The sequence below is a fragment of the Spea bombifrons genome, chromosome 9, assembly GCF_027358695.1.
Source record: "Spea bombifrons isolate aSpeBom1 chromosome 9, aSpeBom1.2.pri, whole genome shotgun sequence".
Lineage (NCBI taxonomy): Eukaryota > Metazoa > Chordata > Amphibia > Anura > Pelobatidae > Spea > Spea bombifrons.
In genome coordinates, this window is record NC_071095.1 from 39,243,564 (window position 1) to 39,262,248 (window position 18,685).

Below are 18,685 nucleotides of genomic sequence, written 5' to 3' on the forward strand. Positions count from 1 at the left end.
CCAAAGAATTCTTACTCCGCTCCATACTTGAGTCTTGGGGACTGGTCTTGCACCTGTTCCTTCTCTTTGGAGGCATGGCAGTCCAGATAGCAAGGTCTTATTAAACTATAATTGACTATAAGTACGTCAGTCTAGTGGCATCCATTGTGGAGATACACAATTTCTCAAAAAAATTATTTAGAAAAAGCACAGTAACTTTAACTGCAGAGAGTACTTCCACATCCATGACATCACACCCAGAAAAATATAACAGATGAAGCGAAAAGCAAGCTTCTTCCTAACAGTGGGTAGTAAGAACATCTTTTGCTTTACTTTGTCGTAAAACAATACAATTAAAATAATGTTTGTTTTTGCGTTTCTCCAATTCTGACAAGCGGCCAGAACATGGTTCATTGCATCTAATGGCATGGAGATCAGGTGTAGTGAGTACTATGGTCATCATCCCATATCTGGGCTGGGATATAAGGAATGGGTTAGGCTTCTTCTTTACATTAACAGCAAATATCTGAAATCGCTCCTCATACTGGGGTCTCCACGGTGGTTAACTTTTGTTCTGCCACATTTTGCACGTCTCACAAAGAAATGTAATGTCCATGCGTGCAGCACAAAGAAAATAAGTGTTATTTTTTCTTGTTCTTTTTGGTACTTCAAGGTTTTCTGAATTCCCAGTCCTTATACAATATACAGTTTACATGTATATGACAACAAACGAGCATTTAAGTTGAAAAAGAAAGCCTGAACGGGGAAAGGAGATAACTGAACTGGCAGGATTGGAGCCCAGGAAGCGTAGCAGTTCCAAAACACACGACAGATTAGCAAGCAGTTAGAAGGGAGATCTCCAGGCACATGATGGGGAACAGGGCATCTTACCAAAGACAGCTCTCCATTCTGCCTTATTGCTTCTGAATATGAACCATCAAGTTTTCTCTGCAATTCAGTCAACAGATCTTTGAGCTGAAATGAAGTTCAGATGTTTTAAAGCTTTTGCCCTAAAGGTGTTTTATGTGCTTCTTATATATGAATAATCCTATTGGCCCTAAAAAAACAAACCTATCCTATACCTGGGTCATATGATAAGACTCTTAATGCGCCGTTACCTTCATATTAAGAAAAGCCAAAACACTTGATGCCTGAACCTTTTTTGTGATGCCCAATAGCTGATACGCGAAAGTTCCTATTTTTCAGCAATAAACCAATACACAAGGTTCCCTCAGTTAATTGGAAGAGGAACTTTCATTGCACAGTGAGAATGTGGTCAGCAAGATTGTCCTATTTCAGAAGTTCTGTTAAATATCCCCTGCCCCCCCCCAAAAAAAACAACCCTTTCTGCTTTAGTGTAAGTTTTGCAATCATTAGCACATTTTCTGCACATGTAGGGGTCTTATTAGACCCCATGAAACACTCACTGGAGCTAGCTGGAGGACAGTATGCATGCCAACAAAGAATGATGATTAATAATAATAATAAAGTACTTTATAATACATCTCCTGCAATGAAAATAGCTTGGGACAGGGAAAGAGAGCGATTGCATAGAGGGGATTCACAGGTATGCTTATACCCATTTGCAGGTAAGTGAAAGAATAACACTGTACTTTGTACCTCTCTAACTTCCGATACATAGGTGGCTCTTTCAAGTTCTGCCTTCTCCAGCTCAGTTTCCAGATGTTCCTTCTCTTTTACAAGCTGGGAAAAAAGTGGGGAAAAAAGGTGAAAAAAAAGCATAATATAAAAACATTTTATCTGTGTGATATGTGACTTACAAATAAAAAAACCTTGTAGTGTAGCACTTACGTTTTCTGCTTCCTTCTCTCTGTTTCTCAATATTTCCACTTCCTGTTCCAAAGAACGTACAGAAGATAGCACCTAAGGGCAAACCACATAGTTTAGACTCAAAACATACAAAGTTTATTCAACTGAAAAAAATCCAAACACAATATGGGTCCTAACTATCTTAACGTAAAGTACAGCGATGCGCTGAACATCAACATCCACTGAGTTAATTGAGTTAAGAGGGAGATGTCACAATGACAGTTACATTTCTAACTTAGTGACTTCACTCAAAAAAAGTCAATTCGTATAAGCTTCTGCAGCAAGAAAGGCTGAGTGAGCCCTGGATAATGCATAGTTCAATCAATGAGATGTTCTTCTACATGAAGGACCAAGCACCTTTTTTTTTTTAGGAGAGTTTCACTCGGGATGATGTTTCACCGAGATCATGAAGTTGGAACTTCAACTGTTCAGCAATCGACACAAACATCTCCTGAACAGACCCTAGCCTCTATGCGATTTATTTATTGGAACAGGAGTTTACTATGAACTTCTCCACACTCCAACCTGGGAATGGCTACATTTATGTATAGTAGGATATTTTGCCTTCCCACACTATAAAAAGCGATCAAGCACATTAGTTCGTACGTAAATACAATGGAGAATTTGTACAAACCTCTTTCAGTTCCTTTTGAGATTCTTCAACCTTAATCTTCCACCTTCCTTCTTCCTCCTCAACACTCCGCTGCAGTATCTGCAGGATACCTTCCTGTAAACACACGGGGTTCAACATATCTGAACTTCACATCTCTAGAGTACCTCACGATACTGCCAGAAGAATAAAAAAAACAAAAAAACCTTTTCTTACCGTTTGTGCAAGAACCGACTTATACTTTTCACACTCTAGCTGCAACATTGAATGGATTTCTTCCGCCTCCTTCAACTTCTGCTCCATTTCCTTGAGAGAAACAAGATTGTTTGGTTCATTAACACAGATCGCATCCAGATACCTACAGGTTATTTTTTTTATAGAAAGATTCCTGAACTGTATAAATCTCTTTAAAATCGAGCCACAGGACAGCGTGACAGCTATGCCTGACAGTGCCTGTAAATTGGGACTTTCTTAGAAAAAACAGGACACTTAGAAGGTATCCTGTAAGAGCAGATTATCTACCACTCCTTAGATCACGCTTTATGGATTAAGCATGTTGTAGTATGCAGGAAACTCACCTTCACTTTCTCTGTTCCAGCATTTTCAATCAAACTCACTCTTGCCAACTTGCCAAACTCCTGGACCCATTCACCATGACCCTAGAATTATACAAATTATACTGATGAGAAGCAGCATTTAGAATTTTCTTCAGCATGCCCCCCAAAAAATACCCAATGTGCAAAATGCAGAATATTTTTTGTTGCCTGAAGCCAGTTCAATATATTTTTTTTTTGGGGGGGGGGGCTTCATGAAATCTCAAGCTGATCCAAAGGGTCCAGTTGTTCAGAAGTCCCTTCTGGAGAGGTGTATTTGCATAGTCCTGAGTTGGGGGCAGCACAACCCAAAGACAGACTTCTGCAGACAGTTTTCTTACCAAACTTGCAGCAACGGACACACTGGGGAACAGCTTCTTCAGGATTTCCCGAGCCTCTGTCTCTGCGGCTTGCACCCGCTGCTCTTTCTCCTACAACAGAGATTTCAGTGGCCATGTCAATATACAAAGGGTGGGGGTGATATATTTGATTCAGGAAAGAGATTAGGTATTAATTCAAGTTATTATGCACAGAAATTGTAATTAGATTAGTTTTTCCCTAAACTGATCTACACGCCATCATGCTTGTCTGGCATTCCGATCTACAATATTTGATATATATTTTAACAAATTCACACATTCAGAGCATGCCACATTCAAAGTGCTTCAGCCGTCTAACTCGGGTTAAAAGGGGCAGACGACCAGGGCTTATCTTGGGGATCCACAGGGTAGTCCCTTGGACCCTCTTGACAGCTGCTAAATGCATGCTAAGGTTTCACAGCACAATGGAGATGAGACCTGTGCACGGCCCTACAGACATATCTAAAAGCTCTTCTTCTGTCTGCCCACCACCCAGTGTCGCAGAATGCTGCGGTATGACATTTCCCAACATCCAGCATCAAGAGGCACACAGATCATAAGTCATTTCTAGGACAATGGGGAGCTGTGCCAGTGGCTGCACAGACCTTCATCTCACTGTCTGCCCAGGGCTTCATTATTATTATTATTATTAAAGACAGAATAGAATCGCTTATACAACCCTTATAATGCCATAAATGTGCTACATACTGCAAACCACGTTCACTCAACGATTAAACATATGTGAAGAAAATGCACAAAACACTTCATGGCATGGAAATGGTTAAAACAAAAACAGGTGAGATGAAAGAAAATAGGGCAGGCTTCTCATAAAGTATCTCAAACAAAAAAAAAACCAGTTTACATGTTTTTAGGGAATGCTATTATGCATCATGTGACCCTAATGCTTTACTTCATTAAACTTGTAACACTGACATCTAAATCTTTTTAGGACCAAATGGTCAGAAACCCAGACAAAATAGTTAGTCCGTATGCCTAGAACAGTAACAGTTTCTATGTCTATGGACTTCTACATTTGCCAAGGACCATGTAAAGAGCACACTACCTGCCTTCTACATTGAAACATTAACTGTGCTCTTCAGGGTTACAAAGCATGTTTTATTCTAGGGTGAGGTTCCAACTACCATATATTATACATACAAACACACACTTCACATTTTATTGCATGCACTTTTTTAATTTCAATAAAATCCCGGGTAAATTTACTTTTTGGACAAAATGAGGCCGTGTTTTAGAAGATTTATCGGTTGAAATAAAGAAATACCCTTTAAATGCAAAATATATGATGATTTTGAAGGGGAGAGGACACAGAGCTTGGGCCAGTGTACAGGGATCAAATGCTACGAAGCATAAACTATCAAATACTCGTTAACACTTGAGCAGTTTCTAAAGCTCGCCTTTATTAAAGGCATTCATAACCTATTTCGCTGATCAGGCACACCAATGCTATTCCTCCCAGCATGTTGCGTCTAACACTAGCCCTTTCGGCAATTGACGGGTTAAAGCAAGTAATCCCAAGCCCTTTAGTTAATAGACTCTTATAATGGACCAGAACAATAATAACTGGAACTCTTTGTAAAGCAACACTAATGTTAACACAAAGTGTTCCTGAAGCAGCTGCAGGTAACCTTTCCTAAAAATACATGACTGGGGACCTCAAAAGAGAGCAAAAGAAAAGGGAAAGTGAGCAAATAAAATAAAAAATAAAAAAACCAGGAGGGAAAAAAAGCCAGAAAAAAAAAAGATGAAAGCTAGAAAGAAAAAAAAACAAGCAACTTGAGGAGCCGGTGAGAAATAAAAACCCCAAACCAGAATATGGTTCAAGTGTTTTAGACGTAGCCATCTAAAGCCATTCCAAGGCCTTATCTGGGAATATCTGAATACTCCATAAAACAACCTTCTAAAAGATGAGTGTAAAACACAAAAACTGTAAAAGTATTAAGACAGTAGTGACATTCTCACATAGGAACACACAACAACAACAACAACATATATTTATGATCAGACGGCATGCGTATTGAGTTGAAAATAAAAACAAAAAGAAAAAGCACCAGAAGAGAAAACAGGTAAATACACAGAAGTTTTATGTGTCGGATCTGCAGCAAAACTTCCTGTTCTCTTAAAAGGAAACAATATCTGCAATACATGTTGCTCCAGTGTGAAAGGGCCTTCCATATCATGCGCAAAGTAATGTACGCAATCAAGCTCCATCGTCTGGGAGAATGCAAGTTATTTACGTAGAGCATTTGGCTGCCAGAATGACGGCACGGTAACAGGGGAGAAATAACTAAATGGGGTTAAATAATTATGTGAGTCCAGAGGATGGAGAGTCCCTTCCCCATGGAATAAACATAAGACTGTCAAACATAGCATTTTGGAAGAATTGACTGATCTGAAGAGCGAAGAACGCCAAGTGAAGCTGTTACCTAGTAAAGTATGTTCCGTGAAGGCATGGAAGCATTTCATATACACATATATCTAGGAATATTGCCAAGTCCGCATTGTACAGCACTATGGAATTTGATGGCGCTATATAAAACAATAAATAATAATAATAATACTGGAGGACATTGTATTTTAGGTATGGTTTCCCATTTCATTACAGATATGGCATAAGATGAACATTAAATGTTACAACAAACTCCTGAGTCCACATTTCCATGACCATAATATGGTGCAGCACCACGCCACCAGTAACTTTCCCCGAGATCTTAAATGACTTAAAGCTGATACTTCCGGTTTGGGGGGTGGGAAAAAAAAGCTGGGTCACTAAACACACAAAAAAGCAACTGTATATAGGGTTAAAAAAATATATACTATTTAAAAAAGGAGTGAAAGTTATATATATGTAGAAAAGAACAATTTCCACAAGGCTAAAAAGGACTTGGCTTGTAATCAGAGTACAGGAGGGAAGTTTATTTTGAAGGAAGAGAAATGTCAGCACAAGATGGTCTGAAATTCCCGAGGCTCAGAGAATAAGATCTAATAAGCACATTTTACTTTATTAAGATTATGGTAGATAAATGGAGCAGCCTCCAAGCAGTAGTGGTAGAGGGCAATACAGTGAGGATATTTAAACATGCATAGGATAGGCATATGGCTGCTAAATCCAAGGCAATACCAAGGACTGATTAAGGTCTGAGACTTATCTCCGTATTTTCTGGTTAACCTCATGGACTAAAGCAAAGGCAAGAACTTTAATTTTGTGGAAACGTTCAGCCACTGCAGGTAAGTTGATGATGTAGCTCAACATGCATCTCCTTGAGTCATCAACGATAGATTAGTTTCATTGAAAACTCCAAATCTTTCCAAGCTAGATGGGTAAGCATGGTTCGAGGTGGTATCAGCATTTAGTCTACTAAACGTGGCTAAAAGTTACAGAAAGCGTGGCGGTGCTGGATCGGGATTGCAGCACAGTTAGTCCCAAGACTAAAGTACATTTTCCCCCGTGGTGGTCATCATTACAACCTTGGCTGTCTTGCTCATTCTCTCCTGTAGCATTTTTTCAGTGGATGACAATGCTTCCATAGCTTTCCAGTTTTTCTCCCGAAGGTCCTAATTATTTTTAGAAAGAATGATTTCAGTCGACCCAGAATACTAAAAGTCTCAATCGCTCATTCAATAGTTTGCATTAAGCAACTGGCTCTTCCCCTGCACCGGCCATGAAGCAGCGTTACGACAGCAGAGTGCTAAAACTCTAGAGCCAGAGACAGTTTTACATGGTAACAATCTATTTTAATATACTTTATTCCTCCAAGTAAGTCTTCGGAGGTAGGGCAGGTTTGAGTTTGTTTGTTTTTCAGCTGGGATGTTGTCACCTTGAGTTCTCTTATGGGGTCTTTACTGACCAAACAGGTCAAGCAGTGGAAAAAGAAAGCAATAAAGAAGAAAGCAGCAGACACCTGCCACAAAAATAAAAGCAGAGAAAGGACATCGGCTTAGAGAACCGGGCCAAGACAACCCAAACAAATGTAATCAATGAGTTAGTGGATACCCAGAGGAGAAACCTGTAGGGGGGAATGTTGCATTATATTATATAGACTAAACCACATTTTAAAAAATACTAAAACATGGGCATCACCTGGTGGTATAGTTTCTACACATTCAGAACTGTTAGATTTGCCCACCGGGCAGTAGTGAGTTTTTTGTGGGCTGCTTTGAGACATTTGGATCACTTTCCATAGCAAACAATATAAAGTAAATCCCACTCATCAATACTTGGCAGATCTTGATAATTTGAGAATCTAAGACAAGAATTAAGACTGAATAAAATCCGAGCCTTTACAACAGGATCACCATCTGCCATCAAATTCTATGGTTTTTATGTTACCTACATTGAGCGCTAATTTTGAACTTATGAAGGTGGAGATTTGGGACAATATTTTAGTCAATATTTTATCATTAGACAATAATGATGAATTCTATTTTTTACTTCTACTCTAAAAAAACCCAAAAATAACAGGTTATACATTAAAATAAATAAAGCATAAAAGGCAGGAAGGCCAAGGAAAGGGTTTTGTCAATCACTTAAAATGTACCCGCTATTAAACAGTTTTCACTTATGCTAGTCATTTCACCAGCAAATAAGTACGCAGAATACCGAGCTTGTACCAAAATAGGAAAAAAAACAATCCAAACCGAGCACTTACATTATTTTTTTTCCTCTGCTGCTCCAGAGCAGACCTGAGAGACTCCAGATCACCTTGCAAATCTGTTATGGATTTATCTTTCTCTGAAAGACTTTATATAAAAAAAAAACAAAAAAAAAGGGCAAAATCAATAATTCTGGGGCATCTAGCAAAAGCATTTTAAAACAGTTCCTATATGCCTTGAATGTTTTATGTTTTAAATCTCAGCGTTTCCTGGGTTTTAAATCTGATTTCCTGAGAAAATAAATTAAAAAGTAAAATGTTATAACAGGGCATTCAGGGTACTCGACACTTCTAAGTCCTATTTTCTGCAACAGTTCCAAGTTACTTAAGATACGAAATAAAAAGCTACTTAATAAGAGCGGGCAACATGCATGACGTTCATATTCTATGGCACAATGGGGGGGTTGGACTCTCGTGGAATATTTCCTTTTTTTGCAGAAAGACTTCTTCTCTGTGGAACCCCCTCATATGTGTAGGTCAGTATCAGAGTGTTCGAGCAGAAGATAGAGTCTAATAGTGTTGCAGTTTAACCCCTTAAGGACAATAGGGGTTTTTACTCGTAGTATATTGTGGGACAATGGCTCTTTTAACGTTTTTCAGTGTTACTGTTTAGCTGTGATTTTCTTCTCTCTCATTTCGTGCTCCCACACATATTATATATTGTTTTTTCCAGGACAAACAGGGCTTTCTTTAGATACCATTCATTTTATCATATCATCTAATTTAGTATTAAAAAAAATGATAAAATATGGGGATTTTTTGTTAAAAAATTACTTTTTCTCACTTTTTAAACAGAAAACTTTTACTTATCTGCAAAAACGAATGAAAAAACCTGCTAAATAGATTCTACTATTTGTCCTGAGTTTAGAAATACCCAATGTTTTTATGTTTTTTTGCTTTTTTCTGCACGTTATGGGGCAATAAGTACAGGTAGCGTTTTGCCATTTCAAAACCATTTTTTCCAAATCTGGTAATTCTTCCCCCCATGTGCCATTTTGGGTATCTTTGAAGCCGGATAATGCAATTTACCCCATCAAGTCATATATTTTTAAAAACTAGACACCCCAAGGCATCTGAAATGCTGGTATTTTAACCCTTTGCATGCACTAATTTTACCACCACCCTTAGTGAAACTTTATGGTAGTAATTTTTTTTTGTATTTTTTTCACACGTGTTGGACTTCAGGTATAAATCTATCGCTCCTGGTGTATGTCCGTGTCAAACAACACCCCAATATGTGTTCAGTAACATCTCCTGAGCGCAGTGATACCCCACATGCATGGGTTTGTAGGGTTATTTGGGAAGTAAAATGCCGCCTTTGTGAGGTGTGTATTTTTTGCCATTTAGACATCTGCCCCATGTCCCATATTTGGGACATCTTTGAACCCGGCCAATTCAATTTACCCCATCAAATCTTATATTTTTTAATACTAGACACCCTATGGGCATTTGTAATGCCAATATTTTAACTCTTTCCATGCTGGAATTTTTGTAAAGATAAAGAATTTTAGGACTTGCTTATTAAAAACTTTTTTTTTTTTTTTTTTTTTTGGTGACAGTGGGGATTTTTACATGTTACCATATTTTTTTTAATTTTTTTTTAAACATTTTTGACCAATTTTTTTTTTTTTTTTTTTATTACTAATCACTCTCAATAGTGAGCTGGGCTCCATTGACCTTGCATGGTTGGATGCAGTACCTGCATTCAACCTGCAGGAGGAGCTCGAGAGTTCTCAAGAGGGTCTGGATAGACCCTCTGTGAACTAAGATCTATCGTTAATGCCATCCTGTGAATGACGGCAACGTCATTCACAGGATGGCACTTGTGGTTGCTCCTCGGAGCAATCACAAGGCGATCGGGGGTCGGGGGTAGTGTTGCTACATGCCTCGATACTGAGGCATGTCAGCAACACAGTTTATGCTTAGGAAGCGATTCCGATCGCTTCCTAAGCAGTTTTAGCCGGGCGCCGCCGCGATCTTTGATGATCGGTGCGGCGGCGGCCATTTTTCTTCCGGGGAGGGCTGCCGAGGGCTGCCCTCCCCGGATCCACGGTCAGCCTCACTTGTGAGGCTTCCGTGGATGCTGCAAAGCCGCCGATCGCGGCGAAAACGCCGCGATCGCGGCAATGCAGCTATTTAACGGCAGCCCGTACATGTACGGGCATTGTCGTTAACCCGTTGCACGGCAACCCCGTACATGTACGGGGATTGTCGTTAAGGGGTTAAACATACACAAGATGGTCTTAATGGTTAATAATGGCTAATAAGTCGTCGAACTCTGTTTCCACAGAACATGTTATTCTGAAACGTGTACCCAAAGTCTGCAAAGTCACTGAATTGTTATATTATGGGACAACATGTAAAACATGAAGGTAGAACACGTATCTCCGGCTCCACTTACGCTTTCAACAGTTCTTCCCTTGGGCTGGCTGACTGCACCTGAAAACAAGACAGAGCTTTAAATATATAGCATAGTGTGCTGGAGAAAAACACACACACACACACACACACACACACACATATATATATATATATATATATTTTAGGTTGTGATTAATATAGAAGCAAAAAATGCTTACTTCCTCACAGAAATTCCTTTTTGTTTCTTCTCAATGATTAAAATTTACTAAATATACAAAAAATCCAGCTATGAGATGTGACATCTTATACTAACTGGGGGTGAGAGGAAGGGCTCTTACCTGTTGAATTTGCTGGTTGTGTTTCTCCTGTAGTTCACAGGCCTGAGTTTTCAGCGTTTCATTATCAGCTCTCAGAACCTGTTCAGAAGCAGACAAAGTAAGCACAGTCCGCTAATCACCTACATGCCATGCGTCCATGCGAGCGGGAGATTTAAATGCCCAGTCGGTCGCACACTACATGTGGCCCGTCATATCCAACTGTTTGATGCATTTATATCATGAGGTGGCCACAAGACATAATACCACGGCCATTTTGTTATGCTTAATCCGGCCCAAGTCAGCATTGATAAAAATGCCAAGAAACTCCCTTTATCTTCAAGCATGGAGGCCGTCATAGTTTTCAGTCATGTGATATTTTGGGTGACTTTCCCTGCTCAAACACTACACTGGGCTGATTCTACAATGCTACGGGAGTCTAGCTGCATGAATAAAACCGAGACATTCTATTGCGTACCATTAGGTAGTATGATAAGTAGTCTGGGTGCTAGAACTCCTACAAATGGCTAATAGCACCAGTCTAAAAAAATACAAAAACATTTAAAAATAGATAAAAAATAAAAATAAAAAAGATTTAAATAGTAGGACGTGCCCTTTAAGTTACCTGCAATTCCTGAGATGTTTCAGCAATTAGTTTATCTCGCTCAGACAGGGTGGCCGTCACTTTCTGAATCTTCTCTTCCTGCTGTTCAAGTCTGCACAGTACAAGAGAATATTACTGCGCTTAAAGATAAATGCATCCAGTCCCCCATATGCTTTTTACTAGCCGTCACAAGGTAAAAGTGAACACCGTATCTTATGAGACACCAACACATAATCATATATAAATAACAGCGTCAGAGAGAACACATAGCTGAAGTTTGTGGTGGGTTTTACATCAACATTCTCACATTACAATTAAAACCAGACACGTTTTACCAAATACGCGTCCTGTTTGTTCTTCGAGACAAATAAACTGTCTGGTTAGCACATTTCCAGTGAGGAGGCTACAAGCTACACAATGGACAATAACAGCTGTCCAGAGAGGCCGATGTGGTGTAAGACTCCCAATGCTGTGGGGTAAAACACCAGTTGAGGTAATGTACTACAAAGATGGAGTGTTGTGGGGTACTTCTTACTCCTGAGGAGTCTTTAATGATTGTGCTGCATACTTTTAACATTGTGAATTAAAAATAGGTTTTTTATTATAAAATGGTTCATAGCTTTATGGGCCTCTCTAGAGCACTGGGAAACGCTAATTTCTTGCTTTCCTTCTCTTTTTCCCCTTCTGTGTTTTTCCATCTTCTCTACTGGTGCAAACTTATACGAAATTGCCTATATAAATAACGCAGTTATGGAAAACGGATACAGCCATAACAGGCCAAGAAAAGATGGAGCCAACTTAGAAAAAGATGTCTCTATAGAGATGAAATCTAAAGGATAGACCTAATATCAGAAAAAGGGAGAAAACTAGACTTGGGTTAACCTACGTTACACAGATCACCCACGTCACAAAATATCCCGTAATGATTAACGTACATAGCATTTATCTAAAACTTACAGTTTTTGTAGGTCCTGTACTTGCAAAGATGCAGATTCCTGCTTTAAAAAGAAAAGAAAACTGATTTGGGGTACCAATAAGAGACATTACTGTACCTAAATAATTAAAAAGAAAAAGTGTGTGCATACATGTATGTGATGTATCTTATTTAGAAAAAAACAGGGCATCAATGAAACAAAAATGTAATTTATTATTTATGGTAAAAGGTAGATCTACAACCAACAATGTATATAAGCGAAGTAACAAGAAAAAAAAAAAAACGTAACTATAAAAGATCCTAACGTTGGCGCATTCTCTCTACAAACCACCCATCCGACCCTCATGAATTTTTTACCAGGAGCTTTACCTGCAGCAGCTTTTGCTGGACCTCTTCAATATGCTGTTTAAGGTGTCTGCATTCCTGCTCTAGAACCTGAAATTCACACATGAACACACAATACATGAGCACGGACCGCTAAAGTCATATTAACCAATGCAGCAAACCATTTATCCCCCCCAGGGATCAGCACGCAAAACATTTACCTGTAGTTGCTTCTCTTTGGTAGTTATGTCATTTACACGTTCATTATATCTCACTTCTAACGTTTTCATCAACTCATCCTTGCCTCTCAACCTGTATATAGAGATGAAAACGCAGTGCATCAGTATTTTAGTAGATCAGACATGAATAGGCAAAGGAAAATGAAACGTAATGACAACAACAATGCCAAATTACCTAATAAAGCAAAATTAGGCACTAACAACGTACACTGGTATAACGTTTATGTCCTACATAAATCATACATACTCGTTCTGAAGCTGTTCTACTTGGCCTGCGTTGGAAACCTGGCAAGAAAGGACACGACAATGTAACGAACAAATAACAGATTTTTCTAAAGTGAATAAAAATAATAAAAGTACAGCCCTTTAACTTAAAGGGACACCCCAGTGTCTCAGCCACCTCGATCTTACTCTGCAAGTACTTTCATGTGCATTGTTTCAAGTTCTAATAAATTGAACGGAGCCTCAGCTTCCCACCATCTCCAGGATCCAAGGATTCTCGCCAGGTTTGCTGGTTAAACGCCATTAATTGTGCACATGATGGCTGGAGTGTCCCGCTAGGAAATGGACTATGGCTACTTGGAAAGGGATCATTTTGCTTTCAGATTAGAACAGGTCTGAAACGTGTTCATCAGGTTTTCCCCGCGTTAATTTTTTGCAGAAAAAAAAGAAAGTTTAAATAAATAGGATGACTGTGAAAAACTGAATTGTCAAACAGATTTAAAAACCTGAACCTAGTCCATGAAAAATGACAAAATTTATAAATTTGTTATACTGTTACTGCATGAATATTCACTGTTTCTAGGAGCCTCTTGCCATTTCCCTTTACCCTATAGAGCAGGGGCGTCCAACCTGCAGCCCTCCAGCTGCTGCAGGACTACATCTCTCATAATGCTCTTTCAGCTAAGGGGCTGGCTGAGGAGGATGGGAGATGTAGTCCTGCAGCAGCTGGAGGGCCGCAGGTTGGACACCCCTGCTATAGAGTATCTGGTAAAGAGCAATAACTGAAATGATATCACTTGGTCTAAGCACCAACCTATCAACAGATTCCCTACTAAACCAAGGTTAACACTACAGAGTAGATTACAGAATGGTATCAAGCAGCTGCCAAGAAGGAACATCCAAAAATCCTGGGGTCTGGAGTTCAAAACTCAATTTTGTTTTTTAAATCAGCCATTTAAAGGGTTAATGACTCCAATTGGCCAGTTACCTGTTCAGCCTTTTCAAGCTGGTTACTTTTTAACGCTTCCTTCAGATCCTCAATTTCCTTATTCAACGCCTTGGTAACAAACAAAAAAAAAAATAGACAGATGGGAAAATAATAGCAACACAAAATGGATCGCACACAGACACACAAACGTAATGCCTGTTCAGTGACACATTAAGACTTGTGATTCATTTGGATGAATAGCCACAAGTTCAAGCTATTCTTTATTAAATCGGATGTCTGATGGCCTTGAATGTGTCGCTGATATATGAAACACAGAAGTGTCGGACACACAACATATATTCAGTGTAAGAGAATTACCATGTACTGGAACGAGAATCCCCTAAAATAAAGCAATTACACTATAGGGAGCTACAAACGACTTTAACAGTGTCTTCCACTGGAGTTGAAAAAAGACGTATTGCTCGGTCTAACTGCCTTAAAGGACTAAGACGGCATCCAAGCACGAAAAACAAAAAGGCAAAAATAAAATATGACAAACACACAATGTGAGTGTGAAACAAAACACGTGTTAAGTTAATGCACAGCAACGACATCTCCTTGAAGATCATTCTGTGAGGAAGGTTTAGTAATGATTTCAGAGAAAGGAATCAGATACCTGCACAGTCTTCTCCTGGTTGTCTGCCCTGAGATGCTCAGCCTGAAGAAGATCTTCCACAGACTTTATTTTCCCATCTTTCTCATGGATCCTAAGCAGAAATATATACAGGTGCTTAACAGATCACAATTTAAAGCCATAGCCGAGAGGAAGTAAAAACTTCCAAAAGGTTGTTTTAAATAGAATTTATTTTTAAATATGGCATCCTAGGACGACCCATTCATCGGCACACACGGCAGGCCTGATACCGCTGTAAATTGCAATAAACTAAAGTTATAAAATACAATAAATCAACAGGGTAGAGTTAAATAAAAGGGACAACTTACACATTTTTAAGATCTTCTACAACAGACGTCAGTGATATCTGAAAGATAAATATAAAACACAGGCATATGTTATCTTTGAATATGAGAACCTTAGGGTTGTTTTGCCTTAAAAAGCAGAATCAACCAACCATGAACTAAAAGGATTACCAAAATACAGGTGTGTTTCTAATTACTTGGATAAATGTGTTTTCAAAAACGTTTACATACAGAACCCTACATTTTACACTTTTATACACCAAACAGGTGTGATGATGCTTACAGAGAGGAAGTCCCATAGAAAAAAAATTATATTTCTTCCTAGCAATAAAACCCAGTGCTGTATATAGTAATGTAGGTTGGCACTGACAAAAACCTGTTTTTTTATTTCATTGTGTTCCAATAAACCATTGTGTCCCAATAGCCTAAAGGCTAAGAAAAGGGCTAGAACACTTAGAAATAGGTATTTTGCAGCAGTATTCAACTAGAACTCTTTAAAAATGGTAGAAACAATATATTAAGGCCAACAAGTCCTTGGGCAAATATGCGCCATTGGCAAAGCGCTCTACTAACATAAGTATTAGATACCCCTCATTCAATAGCTGGAAAGCAAAAGGTGTTTGGCAAGAAAGCAATCTTTGTCGAAACAAAGTGGGTACTTTAAACACAGCATATATGCCAGGAAATGTGTGTATACAGTTTGGGGGAGAGCGCTTACCTGATTTGTCTGTTGGGCCTTCAGGTTCTGCACATCCATCTTCAAAGATGCATTTTCATCTCTTAATGTCTAAGAAATATTTCAATTAAAGACGAAAAAGGAAAATACCAACATAAGACTGTCTGGTCTCAGTAAAAGTCACCCTGATTAGGTGGTTGGACAACATGAAACGCTATACAGGCATATAGCAGAGTCTTTGAGCTGACAGGGGCTGCTGGTTTGAAAGAGATAAATCATGAATAACTTTCATGCAAGAATCATTTAGGAGCAGCAGCCCCACAACAGTTGGTGAGCTGCCTGCCGGTTACCCCAGACTCATAGTAGGGTTGAACAGCTTAAAAATACTAGGGTCCCAAATGCAACTGGACTTCAGAGTCTAAAGCTGAGTTGGACAAAGGGAGTTATTTCTAGTAAGGTATGTTTGGCAGGCATACCTTTCGTTTAGGTCATTAGCCCAAACCCCCATTGAAACCTATGTTGATCCCATTAAAGGCAACCGCAATAAGGTCGGGGTTGCTTTGAGAGAAGGAAATATCCCCATCACTACGTCAAGGGATACTTGCATGGCCCCAAACCATATGGTTAGGGAACAGACAATCTGTGGCTTTTTACAGTGAAATTTGTTACAATTAACTATATTTATATAACATAATGGCAATCATGTTATAGAAGTATTCAGAAAAGTTACTTACCCTCAGTTCCTCCTCTCTGTTAGCAACCTGGATGAGGCCGGATTCCAAAAGCTCTTCCACTGTTCTGATTTTCTCATCCTTTTCTTTCATGCTGAAAGAGGTCATTTTTTTTTTTTTACCACATTTTATAGCTCAGATATTGGATGCGTTTATTACTTTTATTTTTAGTGCTTTCGCGCTTAACTATTCATAATTATAATAGCATGTGTGATAGATTAGTTTAAAATTGAAAATTGTACACATCCACCACATAAAGTATATTTTAACATGCCTTAAAATTCTTACCTCATTTCCATCTGTCCCAAAAGTTCTTTCTTAGCCTAGAAGACACACAAATAATGTGTTTAGAGCTACAAAAAAAAAAAAAAAAAATTATGGAAGATACCGCTGTACTTAGCAAAAAAAATAAATAAACAATGACCTGATCAAGCTGTGTCTGCAGGGCTTGAACTTGCATCTGTAATTCATTATTGTGATTCCGCAGAGACTGGGAAAAAACATAAAACAAGGGATTTAACAGTATGGCTGATTCCGGTATATTGAACAGCTTCATACTGGAAGTGCTTTTGGTTCAAACACACCAAAATTTTTTATTGTTTTAAATAAATGCATGTTGCTACCTGATCAGGGATTAATCAAACCGTCAGCACTTACTGTATAATCCTCCATGTTGATGGAAACCTTTGCAAGGTGTCCCTGAAGTTGTTCTTCAAGAGCTCTGATTTTCTCATCTTTTTCAACAATACTGAAAGAGGAGATGAAATCATTAAAACTTCCAGTTCAAGGGATCTTTCTTTTTTCTAAAGGGACCCTTTATCTTCAGAAAATGTGAATCGTGCATTGGGAGACTCACAAAGATTTCATTTGGGTGGGCTTATCCCACATCTCAGTTAAAATGTAATTTCTGGCATCTAAAGTCTATCCTGAGCTGCTTTCATTCATTTAAACACATCAAAACAAGTTAACCTTGATAAGGGACACCGCGGGGAGAAGGAACCTCTTTTGTACTTTATTTAAATGCAAATAATGTGTATTATAAAATATATATTTGGTTCGGATACCTTTTTTGCAGTCGGTCCAGGGCTTGAACAGCAGTAGCCTGGGGAAGATAAGAACGTTTGTAATTAGACATTTGCATCGTTATAAGAATAAGTGGATTTATATACACAACCCCCGATAATCTTTCCCCATGGAAACGCAGGTACCAAAATTTGAGGCTCAGAACACTAAATGCACCAATATAATAGCGTTTACAAGTTAAAGTAACACGTCTTATGCGTTCCATGGGGAAGGTATCTTTAGTTCCTGTTTAAAGGATTGGTAAGACTATGCTTCCACAATTAAATGAATTAGATGATCATCAACATAAATCCTTATTTCAGCAGAAAGTCTTCCAACAACAAAAAACTCACCTGTTCATTCTTCAATATCTGAACGGTCTGTAATTCTGCTTTTAATGACATGTTCTCCCTTTGTATTGCCTAGAGATAGATTTGAAAACATAAGTAGAAATATCCATCACCCTTAATACCTTTATCTTAGAGCGCCTTAAGCTTGCACCTATCACTGAACTAACATATATTAAAGTTTCACTTAACTTATTTGTACAAGGCCCTTTGAGTACATGGCTTGTACCCTGGAAGTTATAAGTAGCAGTCTCCAAACACGAGAATGTGATTTTGCACGGATTTGGAGCATACCCAGATCAACAGCAAAATGTCTCAGTTGTAAAGGAATACATTGGGTCTTTGTAAACGTAAAAATGTAACGCTTCTACGTTAGAAGGAATTGCAGCTACACATTAGATGTACCAGACATACGTAAAACATCTTTCTTTTGCAGATTACATCAACCAACAGCCAAGGGGGTTAAAAGGAATTTTGCACATGGGAAGAAATAACTAGATATCCGGTTGCACATAATACAGAAGAAAGCAGTCTTATAGTATCAAAATACTAAATGCACCAAAAGGAAGCTGGGCAAGCAGAAACAAGACTATTGCATTAGTTGAGATACAGGCTTCTTGCCCTTTGGGAGGGCTGAGCAACATGCAAGTTTGATAAAGATGATACCTTTATTGACTAACATCTTTACCATTTGTTCTTCCCTCCTGCCTACACTGTACAGTTATAAAACATTACAGAAGACACACACACACACACACACACACACACACACAGTCTACCTTAAGTTCTTCTGCACTGTTTGCAAAACTTGCATGTTCCAGGGCCACGGACTCTTCCATCCGTTTAATATCTTGGTCTTTCTCCGAAATTCTAAAAGTACATTGGGAAAATAAAACCACAAGCACATATGAATGCATGAACACC

The 18,685-nt window shown here is 38.7% G+C and overlaps 1 protein-coding gene across 11 annotated transcripts in view; it reads right to left on the reverse strand.

Annotated features, from left to right (window-relative positions):
* The window catches only part of KTN1 (kinectin 1), a 51,301-nt gene that overhangs the window by 4,036 nt on the left and 28,580 nt on the right, over window positions 1–18,685 (reverse strand). For 3 of the 11 annotated variants that reach the window (XM_053475701.1, XM_053475703.1, XM_053475702.1), the window contains exons 14-40: window positions 18,541–18,631; window positions 17,768–17,836; window positions 17,417–17,454; window positions 17,010–17,100; window positions 16,777–16,842; window positions 16,641–16,675; window positions 16,356–16,446; window positions 15,664–15,732; window positions 14,970–15,007; window positions 14,644–14,734; window positions 14,028–14,096; window positions 13,065–13,102; window positions 12,800–12,890; window positions 12,624–12,689; window positions 12,278–12,318; window positions 11,342–11,432; window positions 10,741–10,818; window positions 10,443–10,480; window positions 8,039–8,129; window positions 6,858–6,944; window positions 3,354–3,443; window positions 2,998–3,078; window positions 2,636–2,725; window positions 2,444–2,536; window positions 1,792–1,863; window positions 1,600–1,683; window positions 871–954 (exon numbers count right to left, since the gene is read on the reverse strand). In XM_053475701.1, coding sequence (XP_053331676.1) covers window positions 871–954; window positions 1,600–1,683; window positions 1,792–1,863; window positions 2,444–2,536; window positions 2,636–2,725; window positions 2,998–3,078; window positions 3,354–3,443; window positions 6,858–6,944; window positions 8,039–8,129; window positions 10,443–10,480; window positions 10,741–10,818; window positions 11,342–11,432; window positions 12,278–12,318; window positions 12,624–12,689; window positions 12,800–12,890; window positions 13,065–13,102; window positions 14,028–14,096; window positions 14,644–14,734; window positions 14,970–15,007; window positions 15,664–15,732; window positions 16,356–16,446; window positions 16,641–16,675; window positions 16,777–16,842; window positions 17,010–17,100; window positions 17,417–17,454; window positions 17,768–17,836; window positions 18,541–18,631 — 1,963 coding nt within the window. The remainder of the gene's footprint in view (window positions 1–870; window positions 955–1,599; window positions 1,684–1,791; window positions 1,864–2,443; window positions 2,537–2,635; window positions 2,726–2,997; window positions 3,079–3,353; window positions 3,444–6,857; window positions 6,945–8,038; window positions 8,130–10,442; window positions 10,481–10,740; window positions 10,819–11,341; window positions 11,433–12,277; window positions 12,319–12,623; window positions 12,690–12,799; window positions 12,891–13,064; window positions 13,103–14,027; window positions 14,097–14,643; window positions 14,735–14,969; window positions 15,008–15,663; window positions 15,733–16,355; window positions 16,447–16,640; window positions 16,676–16,776; window positions 16,843–17,009; window positions 17,101–17,416; window positions 17,455–17,767; window positions 17,837–18,540; window positions 18,632–18,685) is intronic. The other 8 variants (XM_053475704.1, XM_053475706.1, XM_053475708.1 and 5 more) reach the window with 8 other exon arrangements.